Consider the following 22009-nt stretch of genomic DNA (forward strand, 5'->3'; position numbering starts at 1 on the left):
CTTTTGTTTCTGCTCTTGTGTTTGGCTCAAAAACTGAGCCAAAAACTGCATCAAAGCTGTGTGTGATCCTGGCCTAAAGGCCTCCAGACTGGACACATTTCTGGAATTGTTCTCCACATCATACCACTTAATAAGGGTTAAAACGATCTGCTTTGTCCATCTAGATACATGAACTGTTATGCACTTTGAGCTTCTATCCTAATCTCCTCCCATCTGCTTTTTCCTCCACGTGCACAGTCCATTCTTCTATTCCATGTTTCGTTTGTCCCCCCAGCGTTTGCTCTCCCTGTCACCCCGTAGTGGAGAATCGTACATAATGCAGAGTGTAAGGGGAATACAAACTCCCAGAAAACATGAAGGCAAAGTGGCTTTGGTGACTGCATCGTCAGATGGGTAATTCAGCTCTAAGTATTTACTGTAACTGGTGTGTGCCTAAAGGCTATGGACACCTTTTTTTTTTTTTTTTTTATTGCATATATTTTGTGCTAGAAATAATTTTTGTTATAGGTTTTTATTTAAAAATTTTGGATTTTAGTATGAATTCAATTCTGTACTTTACTATGTATTGTAATACATGCAGGCTGCAGAATAAAAATCGTACACAATTTTTAACAAAATCTTATAATAAAAATTATTTGTAACACAAAATACAAGCAATAAAAAACCAAGTATATGCACCAAAGGTGTTCATGGCTTTTAAAGCTGCAATTGGTGTAAATTCCAATCTGTTAATTTCTCATAAGTCATTAACATTTTAAATAGCCATACTCCTAAAGAGTTTAGCTAGCGCCTTCTTTAGGATGCATTCTCACACTGTGGCGGACGGAACCACGCTTACATGCGGTGGCCAATGGCCGCACAATTTTACTGATACCACTGTGGTATTGCCGGTAGAATGATACGGCCATTGGCCACTGTATATGAGTGTGGTTTCGTCTGCATTGGGCCGCTGCAGCATGAGAGTGCACCCTATATATAGTCCTCTGGACTGAAGCTCGGGGGTGCGATAATCTGCTTGATGTCCTGCTGAATTAGATGGCTGGGTGCTTTGTCCTGTGCTCATTGTCTGCTCCTACATAGTAGTGCACTTTGTATGACCTGTCAAGATGAGTAGGGGGAAAAGTCACTGGCTCATGTGGCTTTAATGCCTGTTTAACCTTTGTACTTATAGCTGAACATATTTACTATATCAGCATTACCTAGTATAATACTACTGTAGCATTTTTATGTATGTCCTGATAATAATGTCTGTAGAAGAAGTATTGCAGATTGGCATCTAGATAACATCAAATACTATGAACGTGATAGGGAGTGAAGACTATCTTTTATGTACTGTATTTAAAATGAAAGCATATTTAGGAGTCTGATGCAATCATTCATATATTAGCAATTTAAGCTTTTGTTTAATGTATAAAATTAGTAGATGGATCACACTGGATGTTGTTCGAGAAAAATATAGTGTTGGACCCACACCTGGATAGGTGGTGCAGAATGTGTCTTTGAAAAGGAAGATGCCTCATGGGCTATAGGTATCGGTAAGACCTCTTTCCCCATAGAGTCCATAGATTGTAATTAGATTTGGTTCTTGTTTTTTTTTTTGTACATCTTTATACAGATATAGTTGGTAAACTTTCTGACCATAAAGCTGATCATATACAAAAGATAAAAGTTGTCCAATGGCGTTATGCGTATGGGGTCCTTAAAACTCTCCTCAGACAGGAAATATTGAATAGGAAGGAGGGAGCGGGCATTTTGGCTGCTGGAGCCTTCGAACGACCATTATTTCAGGTGTATAGCCAGCTAAAGAGATTTGTACAAAGCAATTCCTTTTAGCTGCATGGTATGAAAGTACTTTCGACGGGATGTTAAATAATGTCAAATTCCTTTATAGGATCGGCTTAGCTATTGCCCGACGACTTGCTCAGGATGGAGCACGAGTTCTTCTCAGTAGCCGAAAGCAACAAAATGTGGACAAGGCTGTTCAAGAACTCAAAAAGGAAGGTCTGAATGTAGAAGGGACCGTGTGCCATGTGGGCAAGAATGAAGACCGAGTAAAACTAGTGAATACCGTAAGTACGTAATGCAGGTACTCTAATTCTGGAACAATAGGCCATTTTCTGAGGGATTTTACTTGTAAGACCACTAGGATCATTTAAAATACAAATATCCCAGGGATTTATGAAAAAAAAGTTATTTTTATATAGTAAGGATAAAAAAAGACTAAGGTCTAAGTATGAGATGATCATTTGACAGCTCTCTGTTTTAGCCATTGATATATTTATACATATGAATTAAGTCACCGCTAAGCAGTCTTTTCTCCAAATTAACAGGCTTCTTTTTGATCTTTCTTGGTACTGTAGTTATAATTACATTGGTCACCAACCTCTGAATATACTCAGCTGTAAACACGTTTCCCACAACTGTAAACCGTATTCTGAAATCTGATTTTATATAAGGGTAATACTATGTTCTCATCGAGGTCCCCTTTGATGCTTCCATTATCACATTTGCCTTGTTAGCAGCTGCCTGGCACTGAATTCTAAAGTTGATTTAGCAATTTACTAATAACGCCAAGTCCTGTTTATAACCTAACATTTATCTACGTTTACTGTAACTTTTTTGTTGCCTTCTGGTAGAAAAGTAACAACGTACACACTGGGTCATAAATATTCAAAGAGTTTATACTTCCCGGATGCCCTGCTCGCTTTATATTGTTTTGTATTCTAATATTTTGTATCACATTTCTTTACTCAGTAACTTTCCTTGTCCTAATTGATTGAACTTATGATTCATCTCACACATTACTATATTGAATTACTGTTTACTTCTGTAATTGCAGTAGGCATGATATTTACGTATCTCAATACTCTGTATTTAATTCTGATGTTTTACATAAATTAACTTTATTTGTGAATTTAAAAAAAAGACTAAGGTCTAAGGCTTCGTTCACATCTGCGTCATGGTCCCGTTCTGACGCTCCGTTGGAGCTTTTCCTCAGAACGGGACCCTGACTGAAACAAACAGAAACCATAGGTTTCCGTTTGCATCACCGTTTATTTTAATGGTGACGGATCCGGTGCCAATTGCTTCCGTTTGTCTCAGTTGTGCAAGGTTTCCGTAGTTTTGACCGTAGTCGACTACGCTATTCATTCTGTCAAAGTGACGGAACCCTTGCACAACTGAAACACACGTAAACCATTGGCATCGGATCCGCCACCATTGAAATCAATGGTGATGCAAACAGAATCATATGGTTTCCGTTTGTTTCAGTTAGGGTCCCGTTCTGACGGGAAGCTCCGACGGAGCGTCAGAACGGGACCATGACGCAGATGTGAACGAAGCCTTAGTATGGGAAGATCATTTAACAGCTCTCTGTTTTAGCCATTGATATATTTATACATATGAATTAAGTCACCGCTAAGCAGTCTTTTCTCCAAATTAACAGGCTTCTTTTTGATCTTTCTTGGTACTGTAGTTAATTACATTGGTCACCAACCTCTGAATATACTCAATTATAAACACGTGCCCACAACTGTAAACCGTATTCTGAAAAGTGATTTTATATAAGGGTAATACTATGTTCTCATCGAGGTCCCTTTTGATGCTTCCATTATCACATTTGCCTTGGTAGCAGCTGCCTGGCACTAAATTCTAAAGTTGATTTTGAAATTTACTAATAACGCCAAGTCCTGTTTATAACCTTACATTTATCTACGTTTACTGTAACTTTTTTGTTGCCTTCTGGTAGAAAAGTAACAACGTAGTGTATTAAAATGTGGGTTATCCAATGTTATGTCTACCCCCTGTTGGTTACGCCTAACCATTTTCTTACGTCAAATCTTTTTTTGTAGGCTGTGCAGAAATTTGGGGGAGTGGATATTCTTGTTTCTAATGCTGCTGTAAACCCCTTTGTTGGGAACATTTTGGACTCTACAGATGAAGTGTGGGAAAAGGTAATACTTGTTAAAATAACACTTATTATATTGCAACTCCATCCCTTCTTATAATGTGTTGTAATGAATTACTGGTATACACTGTATAAATTTCCTAGTGGTCGTTTATACAGCCATTATATGGGGGTCCGTGCCAAGTCTATTTGCCTGGCAGAGGAATGGAAAATATAATCTTCATAACCAGCCCAGTGATTGCAAGAGCCCTAATAAATGATCTGGCTTATAGGCTTGGGCTACTCAGCGACCTTTTGTTATGGTAAAATCATAGGATGACTGCAAACTCAATATTTCCTTATGGGGAATAAGAGGAACATTTAGGATGCATCGTGGTAATCGTATAATTTCACATACATGTGATCAAACGTTGTGGTTTCCTTAATTTTGACAGGAAACAAAAACAAAATAAACTTTTCCTTAATCCCGGTGAACTTATTAAATGTGTATTCATTTTCAGTGGTCACGCTACTTTTTTTGGTTATGCTTTATCGTCTGTATTTTAGATGTAGAATTCTGCTTGGCCATTAGGTTAGATATTAACTGGAAATGTTTGATAAACTTTATCTATTAAAGCATTTCTCATGTTTGCTCTTTGCTAATAGATAAAGTATATGAAAGAGCATGTAATGAAGGCTCATGCTGTAAAAGTTCAGCAACCTACTTAAAGAGGCTCTGTCACCACATTATAAGTGCCCTATTTCCTATATAAGGAGATGGGCGCTGTAATGTAGGTGACAGCAGTGCTTTTTATTTAGAAAAAGATCTATTTTAAACCACTTTATGAGCGATTTTTAGCTTTATGCTAATGAGTTTCTTAATGCCCAAGTGGGCATGTTTTTACGTTAGACCAAGTGGACATTGTACAGAGGAGTGTATGACGCTGACCAATCAGCGTCATACACTTCTCTCCATTCATTTACACTGCACTAGCGATATAGTTATATCATTATGTGCATCTACATACACAAACACTAACGTTACTGTAGTGTCCTGATAATGAATATACATCACTACCAGCCTGGACGTGATGTTTATTCAGAATCCTGACACTTCTGAATCTTTTCTGTGAGATTCCAGCAAGGCAAGTGTAATCTCGCGAGATTACGATGTAACCTGACATTTCAAATGAGATTACGCTTGCCTTGCTGGAATCTCACAGAAAAGATTCAGAAGTGTCAGGATTCTGAATAAACATCACGTCCAGGCTGGTAGTGATGTATATTCATTATCAGGACACTGCAGTAATGTTAGTGTTTGTGTATGTAGCTGCACATAGCGATTATAGCTATATCGCTATGTGCTAGGTAAATGAATGGAGAGAAGTGCATGATGCTGATTGGTCAGCGTCATACACTCCTTTGTACAACGGCCACTTGGTCTAAAGTAAAACACGCCCACTTGGGCATTAAGAAACTCATTAGCATAAAGCTAAAAATCGCTCATAAAGTGGTTTAAAATAGATCGTTTTTCTAAATAAGAAGCATTACTGTCACCTACATTATAGCGCCGATCTTCTTATATAGGAGATAGGGCACTTATAATGTGGTGACAGAGCCTCTTTAAAGGGAACCTGTCACCAGCATTTCACCTATTGAACTTTACTTATCCCTCACTGGCCACTGCTATCAAAAGTTCATTACAGTTATCCCCGCTCCTAAACGCCTCCTCCGACTGTAAATAACGGTCTGCAAACATTTTGCGACTTTTATCGTAATAATCCGGTGTCACTTTATGCGCACACACCAGAAGAGGACATCAATGCACAAGCGCCGTGGGATTGTGTGTCCTGGGGGATGGCGAGGACCTGTCAATCAAAAGTAAGGAGGCGGGGTAAACTCGGAAAGACTCGAGGAATGAAGATCTGAATCTTATGCTCATTGTGGGAACACTAAAAAACTGAATACTAAAGCTACAGAGCCGACTAAGAAGACCATTATAGGTTATATAGACATTATTTTTCACCCACTACCACCAGGTATTGCTGCTTTAATAGGTGAAATGCTGGTGACAGGTTCCCTTTTAGTAGTTCCAAATAATGTTCTCCAGAAAGACTCCGAAGGCAGATGCAGAAGAGCGGTTTATACATTAATGATATTGAACGGCCGAATGATAGCCGACTCCTCGTTTATAGTCGTGAAGACGTGTAACAATTTCTTAGTGAAAAGATGGAGATAGACTTTTGCGTAAAAGTTTTAGTGGATGGGAAAATATTCACAATTTAACCTTTGATTCCATTTTGTGGGGATACGTTTGTCCTGGAGCACACCTTCGCTGTGAACCTCTCTGAGTGTTTCAACCAACGCTCATTTCTTGTCATTATTTTTTTGGTGCAGCTCTTTACATACACTCCATGGCAAAATTATGTGGACACCTGACCATCATAAATATGAGTTTGTTGGACATCCCATTCTAAATCCATAGGCATTAATATAGAGTTTGCGGCTATAGCAGCCTCCACTCTTGTGGGAAGACTTTCCATAAGATTTTTGGAGTGGGTCTGTCGGAATTTGTGCCCATTCAGCAAAAAGAACATTTGTCAGGTCAGGCACTGATGTTGGATGAGAAGATCTGGCTCACAATCTGCGTTCCAATTTATTCCAAAGAACTTTGGGGTGAGGTTTATGTCTGAGCTGTAGCTACTCTTAGATACTTTTAGTTCACAATAATAACCGTTATAGCAGATCTAGCAGATCAAACATTTCCTGAGCTAACTTGTCGCAAAGGTGGCATCCTTTGCCCATTCTACTATCAATGTTTGTCTATGGAGATTACATGGCTGTGTGCTTTATGTACATCAACTAGTGGGACTGAAAAATCCTAACTGAATAATTAGGAGAGGTGTTTACATATTTGTGGCCATATAGTGTATCATCAGTTGTAGGAAACAAAGATTTCTGTATTGTATCAACGACTGTTCAGGATAAATGCCGAAAAAATTGAATACGTCAGATCAAGTTCCAGACCGCTTTCGGGGGTTGGTCGTTGTTGCTGCGCAGAAAATAGACGATCGATAGACCACAGTTCTCTAAAATCTGTGGTTTCGACCGATCAAAATCATTAGTGTATCGCCACCTTAAAAGCCCCATGCAAATAATCTGGCATCAAATGTTCCTGCATATATCTGATTATTAGATTTATACTGAAATACAAAGTTAAAATACGGAATTACAGGCTAAAACTATAATCTGTCCTTTTTATTAACAATAGTTGCGTTACTCTAGTGACACATTTACTCACACAGTCACTCTGTTCACTATTCTTTCCTCAGATTCTGGACGTTAATGTTAAAGCAACATTCCTGTTGGTGAAGCTTGTGGTGCCCAAAATGCAGGAAAGAGGGTGAGAATTTGGGGGGTATGAGGGGGGCTTTTCTTTACTACCTGATAAACCAGTTTTGGTCATTCTACATTTTCTGTACTGTGACTTGACCTAACTGAAATAAATTCGGAAACTACAAAATACGAGTACAATGTACAATATATTGTTTGCAGCTTGGTGTTTAAAAGATAAATATAGATCCGAGCAGAGACATGGCTATAGGGGTGCAGAGGTAGTAGTCACGCCTGGTGCCTGAGGGGGGCCTCTCTGCCACAAAAGATGAATCCAGTATATTAAATGGCAGGTAGGTTCGGACAGGCCCGGTTATGAGATTTTGCATTGGCCCAGGAGCGAAGCTTTCAGGTGACGGGTTTGCTTGTGTGCACCCATAGTATTCAGCTAGAAGCATTATGGATGACTCTTTTATTTATTTTTATAATACATCAATAGTGTATGTGCGTCCCATCATTACTGCTTACCTGGCACTACAGCGGAGCTGTGTCTTTTCTGTTTCCACAGAGGTGGGAGTATTGTGATTGTCTCATCTGCGAGTGGGTTTACCCCTTTTCCAGTAAGTAAATATTATTTTGAATGTTACTAAAGGTTTATTTCCAGCACAGGTGATGATCCTTCCCTGCTTTTCAATGTTGTGCCTTTTTGTTTTTTTCCTCTCAGTCTCTGGGTCCCTACAGTGTCAGTAAGACCGCATTGCTTGGTCTAACCAAGGCCCTTGCTCCAGAATTAGCACCTCTGAACATTCGAGTGAACTGCCTTGCTCCAGGCCTCATCCGCACCAACTTCAGTTCAGCTGTAAGTACATAATCCTGGTATAGATGGCTGCATACTATATAAGTGTAATGTGAATGAGGATAATTATTTTAGGCTAGGGTTACACAGCGATTCTTGGTCACCCACGATTTGTGGTAACCAGGTTTGTTTTTTGTAATGGTCCCAAAGTCACCCACAACGTTGTCTCCCCTAGGGAAACATTAAGGTTGCTGTAACTGCAAATAAGATTGTATTCATGCAATATTTTTTGGGGGGGGTTCTTAGTAAGAAAAATTACTTGGAAAAATATTTTTCCTTGCCCTTTTTTTTTTTTTTTTTTAAATCGAAAGTGGCAAAAACATGTGTGAATACAATCCTAGGAGCCTCCCAATATAATACCCAATTGATAATATTTGATAAGGGGATTTTTCTTACTAGTGCGTTTTTCATTGCCTGAGTCTGATCTATGTGTGTGTGATATGTATTCTACTTTTTTAGCAACAAAATGTCCTCTGCACCGTATTTTTTGTTATAGTGGTCCAGATCTCAAAACTGGTCATACACATGAGGTCGGCGGATCCATGGATCTGCAGTACACATGCATGTTATGCCAATCCAATCATGCTTGTTTATGGGGGAGTTGGGGAAGATAGCTGTTCAGTCAACAGCTATTTTATATGTATGACCAGTATAAGAACTGCTGTGTGTTGAAGAGCTAGAGCATGGGACTTCCGGTTCCGGCGCTGACATGTAAGGAGGGTGCAGAGAGAGCTCCGTGCTGACCTAGTGGAATAAACAGACACACGCATCGAACACGACCAAAGAACATACCTCATCATTCTCAGGGGTGCGGAGACGAACGGTGAGCTCACGGTCAGCGCTTACAGAGACTGACTGAAGTAACTTACCGGACCCGCGCTCCCGAGTGCCTGGTCCCGACAGTGCAGGGCACAGCACGAGAAGACGAGGCCACGCTCACAGACATCAAAACGCAGTGCAGATATCATCTCCAGTGCATCACCGAACGGCAAGTACAAACGTCTAGTTTGCCCACAAAAATCGGCGCGCTCCGGTGAGTCGGAAGGCCACGTGTCTTCCTGAGTGGTGGGGATAAGCGCCATCTTGTACAGCGGGCCCACTATCTATTGCAGCAGCAGTTACAATCGCGGTCAATTACAGGGAAGGCCCTGTATTAGTTACCACGGGGAGCAACATGCCGCCTGTGACTCGCAAAGAGAAACAGGCAACAAGCCGTCCCTCATCGGAGCACGAAGACCAGCTCTCAGATGAAGATGGGATGGAGATGGCGTCAGGAGTGGCAGTGGCGCCGGTAATTGATTACAAAAAACTGGTGATGGAAGTGGCCAAACGCATAACGCCAGATATACAGGACACCCTAACAAACGCTATATCTGCCTCATTACAGCAGATGCAAGGTGAGACTGCTCAACATGGAGCGCGCCTAGACGAAATGGAGCAGCGCATCTCCATGATGGAGGATGATGCTGCAGACACTCATGGGACACTTCAGGAACTCCTAAATGAAAAACAAAAGATGGCTCTCAAAATTGACGACCTGGAAAATAGGTCACGCAGGAACAATATACGTATAGTGGGCCTCCCAGAAAATATACCGGCCTTAAACTTAAAACGCATTTGTGAGTACGACTTGCCAAAAGTATTAAACATGAACGGCCCTTGCAAGGTAGAAAGAGCGCACAGAGTGGGACCAGAGCGCCAACATCTACAGCCACAATCAGGAACCGGTAAAAGAGCCAGGCAAGTCATAGTCAGATACCTGGACTATTCTGAAAAGGAAGCCCTACTACGGTCATACAAAATGCGTCAGGGGCCGACGAAACTAAATGGGATATCAGTCATGTTGTTCGGGGATTACTCGGCTGAAGTATCCAAAAAACGCAAATTATTCAGCAAGATTTGCACTGCCTTTTATAACAAGGGACTAAAATTTCAGCTACAGTACCCGGCGATATTAAAGGTCACCACTCCGAGTGGCACCATGCAGACCTACACCGACCATCAGGAAGCAGAAGCGGTTTTCAAGGATTTGCTAAAGGAAAGTTTTGAATCGGCGGCGACAGGAATTGCTACAGAGAAGGAGATGATCGTACAACCCCATACTCCAGCAGTGAAGGGCCAATCATCAAAAGAGAAGAGAATGCCACAGACTCCACGAGCGGGGAAATAGCGCCTTTAATTGCCAAAATGTATTGATCTTTGAGGACTGCTTGCCAAGGCGCTATGTAAGGGCGGCGGGTAAGCATTACGGGTACTATGGTTTGGTACTCCCACTTGAAGTAAAGATGGTGTTACTATGAAGGTTTTTTTTTTTTATATATGGGAGGGCCAGGAACAAGGGGTAGACATGTAATCGGGGAAATGACGAAACATTGTTGTGATGACATATAATTTTGTTATTTGGTCGGAGATGAGCTAAATATCCCATTAGGTAAGCGGGGGAGAGCACCGTGTCAGAAAAAAGTGAAGTAATGAAAATTAAGGGTATTAAGGTATTGGGGGCCGTTGGGGATAAAAAGGAATGTTATGTATTAAATGAATGTTTTGGTTTTACGTTGAAAGACAGAAGAGTCATGTTAAATGATACAGTTCAAAAGGGGCTAAATGGCCAATTCGCTACCTTCCTGAAGAGCTTGATGCACACAATCTTAGGATTGAATATGAGGCACACATTCCGTCATCATAGGCTAAATCCAATAACCAATTTATGAGAGTAGTAACATGGAATGTCAAGGGGCTATTGTCCCCTCACAAGAGAGCTATGGTTTTGCGACACCTACATAAGCTGAAAGCTGATATAGCCTTACTTCAAGAGACGCACATGGTAGACAAAGATTTTGTTCGCATGCGGAAAAGCTGGGTGGGGGAAGTTTATGGATCATCGGCGGTAAGTAAGAAAAATGGAGTAATGATCTTAATACACAAAAACCTAGTAACTACTTTACACACGCAACACACAGACACTGAGGGACGCCTTATACAGCTTTCCTTAGACACTCCAATAGGGGAAGTGAGTATATATAATGTATATGCACCCAATTCCAGTAATCGCATATTCTATCAAGAGCTACAGGTTAAAATTTTGGCGGATGCAACTATACAGAAAATAGTGGGGGGAGATTTTAACTCGGTGATGGAACCGGATGAAGATAGGCAACGCAGGCTCCCTGCACAACCTCTCGCCACAGATGGTATCTTACCAAGCTTTTCACAAGCCACACAGTTGGGAGACAGCTGGAGACACATGAATCCAGATGGTAGGGAGTATACTTATTTCTCGTCGCATTACAAATCATGGTCCAGATTGGATTATGTTTTCTTGAGCTCGCATTTACTACAGAGGCTGGAACAGGTAGATATCACCAATATGGTGATTTCTGATCATGCACCAGTGAGCTTGTTATTGATGGATACGTATCCTAAAGGGGGAGACTTCATCTGGAGGTTCCCGACTTTTCTAGCAAAAGATGAGGGTTTTCAAGATCTACTGAAAGGATGGTGGCTAGAATATGACGGAGATAATGCGATTCACAGAACGGATCACGCGCTATACTGGGAAACGGCTAAGGCTGTTCTACGAGGAAAGATCATAGCTTATGTTTCCTTCAAGAAGAAACAGATACTCCAGAAATATGAGGAATATAGCGGAAAACTTAGAGGGGCGTATTCTGCTTTCCAGGCGGATCCGAGTCCTGATAAACAGAATAACTGGGTGGAAGCTAAGAGGTTGTTTGAGGAATGGCTGGATAAGAAAGAAAAGTATGGTAGGTCAATATATGAAGCTGAGCTTTTCCGGTTCGGGAACAAGGCAGGGAGGATGCTAGCAGGGCTATCAAGGGGCTTTCGACCACGCACACATATCACAAAATTGAAAGATCATACTGGCCAGCTACACTCAGATCCTAGGAAGATAAATGACATTCTAAATTTTTTTTATCAGGAGCTGTATGAGGAAGGTACGGGATCAGACACAGCACAAGGTAGTCCGTTTCTCTCCGGGTTGCATATGCCCACCCTGGGTGCGGACCAATTAGATAGTCTTAACGCACCAATAGACATGGAAGAGTTGCAGTTGGCCATCGGGGGGTTATCAAATGGCAAGGCTCCGGGACCTGATGGGTATCCGGCGGAGTTCTACAAAATACTGCAGGAACAAATAGCTCCAACTCTGTTGCCTTATTTCAACTCTTTGATGCAGGGAACTAAAATACCAAATACGACAAACATGGCGTACATAAAAGTACTTCCAAAGGCTGGGAAAGATCCAACACATCCAGGTTCCTATAGACCCATCTCACTCATAAATCAGGACCTGAAATTGGTGTCGAAAATAATGGCAAATAGATTGGCAGTCTTAATGCCCCAGCTAGTGGGATCATCGCAGGTGGGCTTTATCAAGGGTAGAGCTGCGGTCACCAACATTAGGAAGGTTCTGGGGGTAATGGACGAAATAAAAGCTCGGCCATCGTCATCCAATCAATCAGCTCTGGTGATTTTGGACGCTGAAAAAGCTTTCGACAATGTTGAATGGCGATGGCTGAACATGGTTCTAGACAAATTCAATATACAAGGAAACTTTAGGAAGTACATAGGAGCGATATACACGACCCCCACTGCGGCTGTCTGCACACCGGGATTTAGATCCCAGACATTCACGCTACATAGGGGAACACGACAGGGATGTCCCCTGTCGCCACTACTATTTAACTTAGCGCTGGAACCATTGGTCCGCACTTTGGAATGTGGAGATGTGTATTCCGGAATAAATATAGGCAGCAAGGAGGTGAGAACTGCGGTGTTTGCGGATGACATACTCCTGTTTCTCTCGCATCCCGCACAGCATCTACAGAAAGTGTTTGATCTGTTCCGATATTATGGCTCCTTCTCAGGGCTAAAGATTAATCCGACAAAATGTGAATTGTTGAAATTATCCTCTCAGAGTCAGACGGGTGACATAGAAATTTTGCGGACAGGTATTAAGATAGCGACATCACATATAATGTACCTAGGGATCCGGATAGGTCAAACACCGGGAACATTATACAAACTAAATTATGACCCGCTCTTCCAAAAAATAAAAACGGAACTGGCTAGATGGGCGAACTTGCCACTTTCATTGTTTGGCAGATGTCATTTGGTCAAAATGATATCGTTCGCGAGACTCCTATATCCGCTCCAGACCCTGCCCATCCTCTTGAAACATAAAGATGTCAAAGATTTTAATGCCAGTATTTTAAAGTTTATTTGGTCAAATAAAAGGCCTAGGATCTCAATGGCTAAACTACAGGGCTATCACTGGCAAGGTGGGGTAAATATTCCACACTTGAGGGGTTACAACATAGCTAGCTTGTTCAGACATGTCGCAGACTGGTTGCACCATTCCAGCCATTACTCAAACTATGATTTAGATGAGGCATTAGCGGGAACTTATGATCTTAGTGCACTGCTACATACCAGACTAGCATCGCTTCCTAAACATGTAAAGGGTTCGGTGCTATTGAGAGACACTATCATGTGTTGGAAGGAGGTAAGGAAAAAGATGGGACTCTCATTTCAATTATCCAAATACCTGCCATTATGGTCCCACATAGATTTTCCAGCTGGGAGGTCTAGCTCCCTCTTCACTATGTGGAAGCAGAGGGGAATATCGACAGTGGGTCACATACTTCATGCCTCGGAACCTCGATTGAAAACGTTGCCTGAGTTGGTAGAGAAGTATGGGATCTCTCCGAACCATTTCCTCCAATATTTACAAGTTAAATCTTTTTGCACAAAATTGGTAAGGAACTTAGAAGCAGAAGTGGTAAACAATGCTTTTGATGAGGTCATTGGGGAGGAATCGCATAGAACATCGCTATCTAAGTTATACAAAACAATTCGGGACTTGTATATTCGGGTAGCACCGAGTGCCCATTTTGCATACTGGAGACGCACTCTGAATATGCAAGACATTAAGACCCCTATTTTGGAGGGTTGGAGGATAGTACGAAAACATGTGATAAATGAGGTGTGGAGGGAATCTCAATTTAAATTAATGCATGCGGCAATATATGCTTTCAACATTCCCTTAACAGCTGCTAATCCACATCGATTGCACGCATGCCCAAAATGCAGCCAGCCAAGTACTGATCTATATCACGGCATATGGTCGTGTCCTAAGACACAAAAATTCTGGGAGGAGGTTATGGATTATGTACAGTTACTCTGGGGCAGAACGTTGCCGGCGGATCCTATGCTGCTTCTTTTTCATTCTATAGCAGCAATTAATATGGAGGAGGGGGGACCTACGGTAGGCATCCCCGCCCTGATGCATATCATATTTATAATTGCAAAACGATGCTTGTTGAAGCTGTGGCTAGAATCTACAATACCGACGTTACATCATTTAACCCAACAGATGAGGACATATATGCTCTCAGACAAAGTAGAAGCGACAAAACACAAGAGACAAAAGACGGCAGGGTTTTTCAAAAGGTGGAGGCCATTTATTGAGCAATTGACTACAACGGAAATTGGGATGGTGATGGAAAGTTTCAAACATACATCCTGGTATCTTAAGGAAGACATTAAGGGGGCCCTGGGAAAACTAAAACTGCTTTAACAAGGTGGGAGGGGTAGAAGGCAAATACACGCATGAAGGGCTGGGAATATAGCAAGGAAGGGGACCAGACTAGAAGAATAGATGTTGGACGATGATGTGATGGTAGTAATTGTGTATAGACATAGCTAAAGGACACTGTGCTCTTGTCAGGGGTAAAGGAGAATTGTAACAAATATGTAACCGGCGTGGCTGACAACGTTCACAGTATGACCATGGAAGATGGACAAAATATGAGAAATATTGCAAGGATAAGATGTGAAATTAGCTCAAATGCAACATTATAAATGCTCCTGCGCGAGTGGAAAACTGTAACTGTCTTTATGTTAATACAAAGTTTTGTATTGTTTGTAAAATGTTTGTATGATATTCAATAAAAATGTTTTTCAAAAAAAAAAAAGAGCTAGAGCATGATGAAGGTGTGTGGAAAACAAAAAATCTTCTCTTTTTCTCTTACTACAGTTCTGGAAGAATGAGTCCGTCTTGGATCAAATAAAAATCAAAGTAGGCATTAGCAGGTAAGGGCTGGATTAATAATAGTCTCTTCCCTCTGTAAAAAGACTTTGGTGCCACGGTAGGGGTAAGGTAACTCTAATCCCGGCCGTTCCAGCAATGTGTCAGCTGATTGCTTGGGTACATCTCCTGAAACCGTGCCCCCCCCTCCTGTGCCGTAATAGTATGGTATAGTGCGGGAAGTACATGCACCCTGCACTGTACTATTTGCGGTAAGGGTTATTGTTTCTAGAAATTAAAGGGGTTGTTATCTTTGGATAGCTGTGCTCGGCTGTTTCCATTTCTCCCATTGTTTGTATGGAGCAGCAGTGCAAACACTTGACTGCCGCATAACCGTATAAACTCCTCCTCGATATGGTCATGCGGTTGAAGAAGAATGGGGACTCCGGAATCCCAGTTCTAGTGATCTGTGAGGCCCCAGTGATCAAACATGTATCACCTATTCTGTGGATAGGTGATAAAGGTGTTTGGGGGGGGGGAGGGGGGGGAGAAAACTCCTTTAATGCACTTAATCATGACCTAAGTTCTTGAACACAAGTATCGGCAATATACTATTACACAAAATCACCTAGCAAGAAAGCACACAGAGAACCAGCTAATAAATATATATATATATATATATATATATATATATATATATATATAAAAAAAGCTTTATTAGTTGTGGAGGTTGTATTTTTAGACTAGATCTGTATGTCTCATTATATTGGATTTGCTTTTTCTACTTTTGCCATACTTATGTAGAGTCTAGTACTTGCTATGTATATGTATCAATATGGATATCCATTGATTTTGCACTTACACGTTATTGGAATATCATGGGGTTTTAGGGCCAGTGGGGGATTTATTTTTTCACAGATTATGGGGGTAAAAAAGGGTAAATCTAAACTTTTGGGCTTTTTGTGCCACCCTCACCGCTTTTGGGAAATGGGGCGTGGTCACCGAGACGTGGCAAATTTATTATGATTTACAGCAGAAAATTTGCGTAAATTATAGATGAAATCTCATAGCTGGCATAGCAAGCTAGAGGCGCTGGGTCTCGTACCTTGCCTCCCCTGATCAGATTAACACCAGATCGCCCATTAACCAGTTTAAAGAAAAATAAACAAAAATGATACTCCCCTCACCGTTCCTCTTCTCCCCTTGGGTCCCATCATCACTCCAGCCCCGCTCATGCAACGTAATGACGTCGGGTGGCGTCAGGGTGTTGTATGCAATGCAGCACTGATGACGTTGGAGTGCTGAATCGCATATTCGACTCTGACGCTTCTCGGCATCAGGACCTTGTATGAGTCGCGCTAGAAGGATGAAGGGACCCAGAGGGGTGAAGAGGAGCATTGAGGTGAGTATGGATTTTTTATTTTATTTTATAGGTGATGTGAGGGGAATGTATGGTGCGTGGCTGTGGTCGTTGCGCTCAAATTTTTCTTTCTATTCAGACTGGCGTAGGAAACGTCAGTCTTAATAAGCTGCCCCCTATGTGTCTTTACTATTTCATATCTTACATTCTATTTATAAAACAACAGACAAGCTTAAAGGGGTTTTCCCATGAAGGACATTTCATATATCCACAGGATATGTCATAAGTGTCAAATTCGGGTCCCACCTTTAGGACCTGCACCTATCTCTAGAACGGGGCCCCCTAAACTCTGTTCTAGTTTTTTCTGCTCACGCTGCCTTCCGGTCACTTACTGATTACATGGTCGGGAGTTATGGAAACAGCATAACTTACTGAGCTACAGAGTTTCTGTAACTCCCATAGAACTGAATAGTAGTTACGTAAACAGCATAACTCGCATGCTACTCTGCTTCCGTAACTGCCATTCGCTACTATGGGAGTTATGGAAACGGCATAGCTCAGCAAGTTATGCTGTTTCTGTAACTCCCGACCATGTAATCATTAAGTGGCCGGGCGTCAGCGTGAGCACAAAAAGCTAGAACGGGGATTAGGGGCACCCGTTCTAGATATAGGTGCGGGTCCCCGAGGTGGGACCCGCATCTATCTGACATTTTTTACATATCCTGTGGGTATGTCGTAAATGTCCTTCATGGGAAAACCCCTTTTAACCCTTTCATGCCGACAATTTGTAGATACAAGTCCTTTTCGCACATACCCTGTGCTGCCAGGGCGTGAATATTCAGATCTCTGTTCCAGCCGGCATAGCGCTGTGAAAAGCGCTCGGACGCCGGCTGTGTCAGTGTCCCCGGCTCCACAGCAACCTGCTCACTGACAGCCGGCCCGATTGGTTCGGCTAGAGAATATGATCACCGTTATTAACTGCTTCCTGACCGCCCACAGTAAATTCACGTGGGTTCTGTGCAGCGCCGACCTGAATTCACAGTGGGTGTTAAAAGCGTGATCCGGGTGTCTCAGTGTAGCGGTGACACCCGGATCGCGCTGTTAACCCCTGCCTCTGGTCCCGGAGACATGACCTGGACCTGATTGGTTCAGGTCCCGATCATGTGATCGCAGGGAAAGTTTGTTGCTACAACAAAACTTTCCCGAGGACCGATTGCGGGTGCTGCCGTCGGTTGCATGGCAAAACCGGAGGCCATACAACGGCCTCCGTTCTGCCATTCACGGAAGCCTATGAGGACCAGCTGGTCTTCATAGGCTTCCTGTCAGTGTGACTGTCAATGTCACACTGACAATTTATAACCCGTTACACTACCTAGGTAGTGTAATGTGTTATAGCAGCCATCAGTGCTGCAGGTCTTCAAGTAAAAAAAAAAAAAAAAAAAAAGTAAGAAAAATGTTTTATAAAAGTGTAAAAACAAGTTATAAGTTACAAAAACAGAAAATGCTTTTTTTCCAATAATAAGCCTTTTTTATTATAGGAAAAAAAACAAAACGTTAAAGTACACATATTTGGTATCACCGCGTTCGTAACGACCCCAACTATAAAACTATAAGAATATTTTTCCTGCACGGTGAACACCATAAACAAACAATACTAGCATCACCCCTCCCAAAATATATAATAAAAACTGATCAAAAATTCGCATGTACCCCAAAATAATACCAATAAAAACTACAACCTGTCCCGCAAAAAACAAGCCCTTACACAGATTTTCAGAATATGGTGACACAAAAAATAAATTATTTTATAGAAAAGTGATTTTAGTGCGCAAACGCCACAAAACATAAAAAAAACTATATACATATGGTATTGCCGTAATCGTACCGACTATAGAATAAAGTAAAATGTAATTTATAGCGCACCGTGATTACTGTAAAAAAAAAAAAAAAAAGGGACAAAAAACATTGTGAAAATGTATGTTTTTGTTTTTTTTTTTGTCACTTCGCTTGCCAAAAAATCGAATAAAAAGTGATCAAAAAATCACATGTACCCTAAAATGGTACCAATGAAAACTACAGATTATCCCGCAACAAATAAGCCCTCGCATTGGCTCCGGTGGAGAAAAAATAAAAAAAAAGTTCTGCCGACCAGTATATTGCGACAGAAATTGTGGAGTGTCCAAAAGCGGATAAGATTGGGCGCCATTTATCAGTGCGACACCGGCCACACATCTATGAATTATTAATTATTTACCCCATTATTTTACCCTCTTATTATGCCCTTATGTACTCTGCCCAGCTTACATATGCCCCCACATTATAAACTGAAATACCAGCAAAACCCCAAACAGAACTATTACCAAGCAAAATCTACGCTCCAAAAGCCAAATGGCACTCCCTCCCTTCTGAGCTCTGTCGTGGGTCCAAACAGCAGTTTATTACCACATATGGGCTATTACCGTAATCGTGAGAAATAGCTTTACAAGTTTTGGGGTACTTTTTATTCTTTCTTCCTTGTAAAAACATTTTTTTATATTTTTTCAGAAAAAAAAGTAGATTTTCATTTTCACAGACATATTACAATAAATATATCAAAAGACCTGTCGGGTCAAGATGCTAACTATACCCCTAGATAAATTCCTTGCGGTGTGTAGTTTCCAAAACCACTTTTGTGGAGATTCCACTGTTTTTGCACCACAAGACCTCTTCAAACCTGACATGGTGCCTAAAATATATTCTAAAAAAAGGAGACCCCAAAATCCTCTAGGTGCTCCTTTGCTTCTGAGGCCGGTGCTTCAGTCCATTACCACACTAGAGCCACGTGGGATATTTCTAAAAACTGCAGAATCAGGGCAATAAATATTCAGTTGCATTTCTCTGGTAAAACCTTCTGTGTTACAGAAAACAATGTATTACAAATGAATTTCGGCAAAAAAATTAGATTTGTAAATTTCACCTCTACTTTGCTTTAATTCCTGTGAAACGCCTAAAGGGTTAATAAACTTTCTGAATGTTTTGAATATTTTGAGGGGTGCAGTTTTTAAAATGGGGTGATTTATGGGGACTATCTAGTACATAAGGCCCTCAAAGCCACTTCAAAACTGAACTGGTCCTTGACAAAATAGCCTTTTGAAGTTTTCTTGAAAATATGAGAAATTGCTACTAAAGTTCTAAGCCTTGTAACGTCCTAGAAAAATAAATGTTCAAAAAACAATGCAAATATAAAGTAGACACATGGGGGATATTAATTGGCAACAATTTTGTGTTTTTGCAAATTTTCTTTACATTTTGGTGTTTTTCACAAATAAGCTATGAATTTATTGACCAAATTTTTCCACTAACAAAGTACAATATGTCACGAGAAAACAATCTCTGAATCGCTTGGATAGGCAAAAGCATTCCAGAGTTATTACCACATGAAATGACACATGTCAGATTTGAAAAAATGGGGCTAGTCATTGTGGCATCGATGACCCTTGGTCCTGAAAGGGTTAAGGCTGGGTTCCCACGTAGCGTAAACGCTGCGGAATTTTCGCAACAGAATTCTGCGCGGAGATTCGGCAGCATTTACAGTAGCAGCAAACTGGAAAAGATTTGTAAAATTTCATTCCCGTGCTGCGGAAAAACCATGCAGCGTAAACGTTAATAAATTGACCTCTGGTGCAGAATCTAATTGATTTTAGTTGATTCTCCGTTGTGGGTTTTCCCCATTGAATTCATTGGGGATGGAAATCCCACAACAGAAAGCCAAGTGTTGCGCCTTTTGCGGTGTATTCGCATCGATTACGCCGCAAAAATCACGACTACAGAAAACAAAAAAAATTCAGACTTACCCAGAACGCCACTCTCCTTCCTGCAGTCCGACCTTTTGGGATGACGTTTCATCCCACGTGACCACTACAGCCAATCACAGGGTGCAGCATCACATGGCCTGCAATGTAATCGTAGGAGGCCGAACTATGCACGTCTTTTTTTTTTTTTCAGCAGCGGAAAATCAGCCAAAAAAATGCACAAAAATTTAGTGTGATTTATTTTATTTTTCGAACGGAATGTACTGCGGGTTCCAGATCAGGCGCGCTGTTTGATTTTTTTATTCAGCCTATCCGACTGTGGGAACCCGGCCCAAAGGAGTTTTCCACTCCGGCCGTTTTACATGGTCTCCCATTGACTTTTATATGTGCCGTGTACTACTACATTTCCCCTGCAGTGTCGTTGTCATTATAACGAAAGGAGTGATGTTTTCATTCATGTGGAGGAGCTGTTCTATTTGCTTATACGACTTACTTTCTTGCAGCCCCCTGAATGAAGGTTCTGGGTTCTATTTAGCAGGTGAATTAGAACCCACTCGCTTGTTATAAATACCCTGAGTCACCGTGACAGATTCCCTTTACATACCTGGTGTTAAAACTATGTACAACGCCATCCGCACCACACTTGCGTATTACATATTGCTACATCTATAAGCCGTTTTTTGTTTACAAGTGATACAATATGCTTTTATTGTCTCCTTCAGAGTCGGAGAACCCGAAGAATGTGCTGGAGCTGTGTCTTTCCTCTGCTCTCCTGATGCTACATATATCACCGGGGAAACACTAGTGGTTTCAGGAGGGGCGTACTCACGTCTATGAACATGTAAATCTTTTTTTCTTAGCGCCAATATTTAGCTTGGTGTTAAATATCTTTTACAGAATTGTTTGTTTAAAGAAAAATTGTAAATGTATTATGGATATAAAACCATGCTGTAGTAGCTAAAAGGAGGTTAAAGGCAAAGTGTGGACCATGCTTAGCCGGGAGGCCATCCATTAACGTGCAAGATGGCAGGCATATATATGCTCCTGTCACACTCACTCACTTGTCTTTATTATCTTTTGAGTGTTGACAGGGGATGTGTGAAACACCTTTAGGAAATCAAATCTACATCTAAAAAAGTGAAAAACCTTTTGCTTTTTTAAAATAATAAAAGTAATGAAATAAATTATTTCTTTTACTTATGAAAATACAGATGAACGTGGTTAAAGGGGTTGTTTTGGCTTCATAACATATTGTCGAATACCTAATTGGGGAATTCTGAGTTAATGAGCCGAGGGGGGTGTTTGCCACTTTGGAGGAATTAGTACTTCAGTTCATTGTATGGACAGCCCATTGATTTTCAATTAAATCTGTGTAATGGTTAATTTTCTCTGTGGGTGTCGCTGGGTTCTCCCACAGTGGGTCACATTGTGATCAGTTTATTGTTGGGGAACCCTTCTAACCAAAATAGACTAGCCAAAATGCACAAGTGGATTACTAAATATCTTTTTTTTTGTTTTTGTTTTTTTTCATTTTCTAATATATTAATTAGAAAATGTACTTCAATGTGTACGTGTAAAGCTTACTGAATTTCACGGTGTAAAATCTACGTAGATTCAAGCTAAATACCAGAACACATATTTTTTAAAGGGTCACTCCAGGCAAACCGTAAAAATTAAGCATTTGGTGAGTCATTGAGATTTATAAGCCCCTAAAGTTTAATTGACCTGAATG

General features: G+C 41.0%; 1 protein-coding gene across 1 annotated transcript; it reads left to right on the forward strand.

The window, feature by feature from the left end:
- Positions 1-231: 231 nt before the first annotated feature.
- Positions 232-21483, forward strand: LOC142654421 (dehydrogenase/reductase SDR family member 4-like). Its single transcript, XM_075828921.1, has 8 exons — positions 232-393; positions 1892-2069; positions 3852-3953; positions 7219-7289; positions 7788-7839; positions 7944-8078; positions 15136-15191; positions 21000-21483. The coding sequence occupies exons 1-8, from the start codon at positions 254-256 to the stop codon at positions 21112-21114; spliced, it is 849 nt and encodes a 282-aa protein (XP_075685036.1). The 5' UTR covers positions 232-253; the 3' UTR covers positions 21115-21483.
- Positions 21484-22009: the final 526 nt, after the last annotated feature.

This window comes from Rhinoderma darwinii, chromosome 1 (genome assembly GCF_050947455.1).
Source record: "Rhinoderma darwinii isolate aRhiDar2 chromosome 1, aRhiDar2.hap1, whole genome shotgun sequence".
Taxonomy (NCBI): domain Eukaryota; kingdom Metazoa; phylum Chordata; class Amphibia; order Anura; family Rhinodermatidae; genus Rhinoderma; species Rhinoderma darwinii.

Excerpts from the sequence above, each read along its gene's own strand:
- LOC142654421 (XM_075828921.1), top strand. The coding sequence starts at position 254 with ATGTTTCGTTTGTCCCCCCAGCGTTTGCTCTCCCTGTCACCCCGTAGT. Across the intron at positions 2,070-3,851 it reads GAGTAAAACTAGTGAATACC|GCTGTGCAGAAATTTGGGGG; the intron begins GTAAGTACGTAA and ends CTTTTTTTGTAG. Across the intron at positions 15,192-20,999 it reads ATCAAAGTAGGCATTAGCAG|AGTCGGAGAACCCGAAGAAT; the intron begins GTAAGGGCTGGA and ends TGTCTCCTTCAG.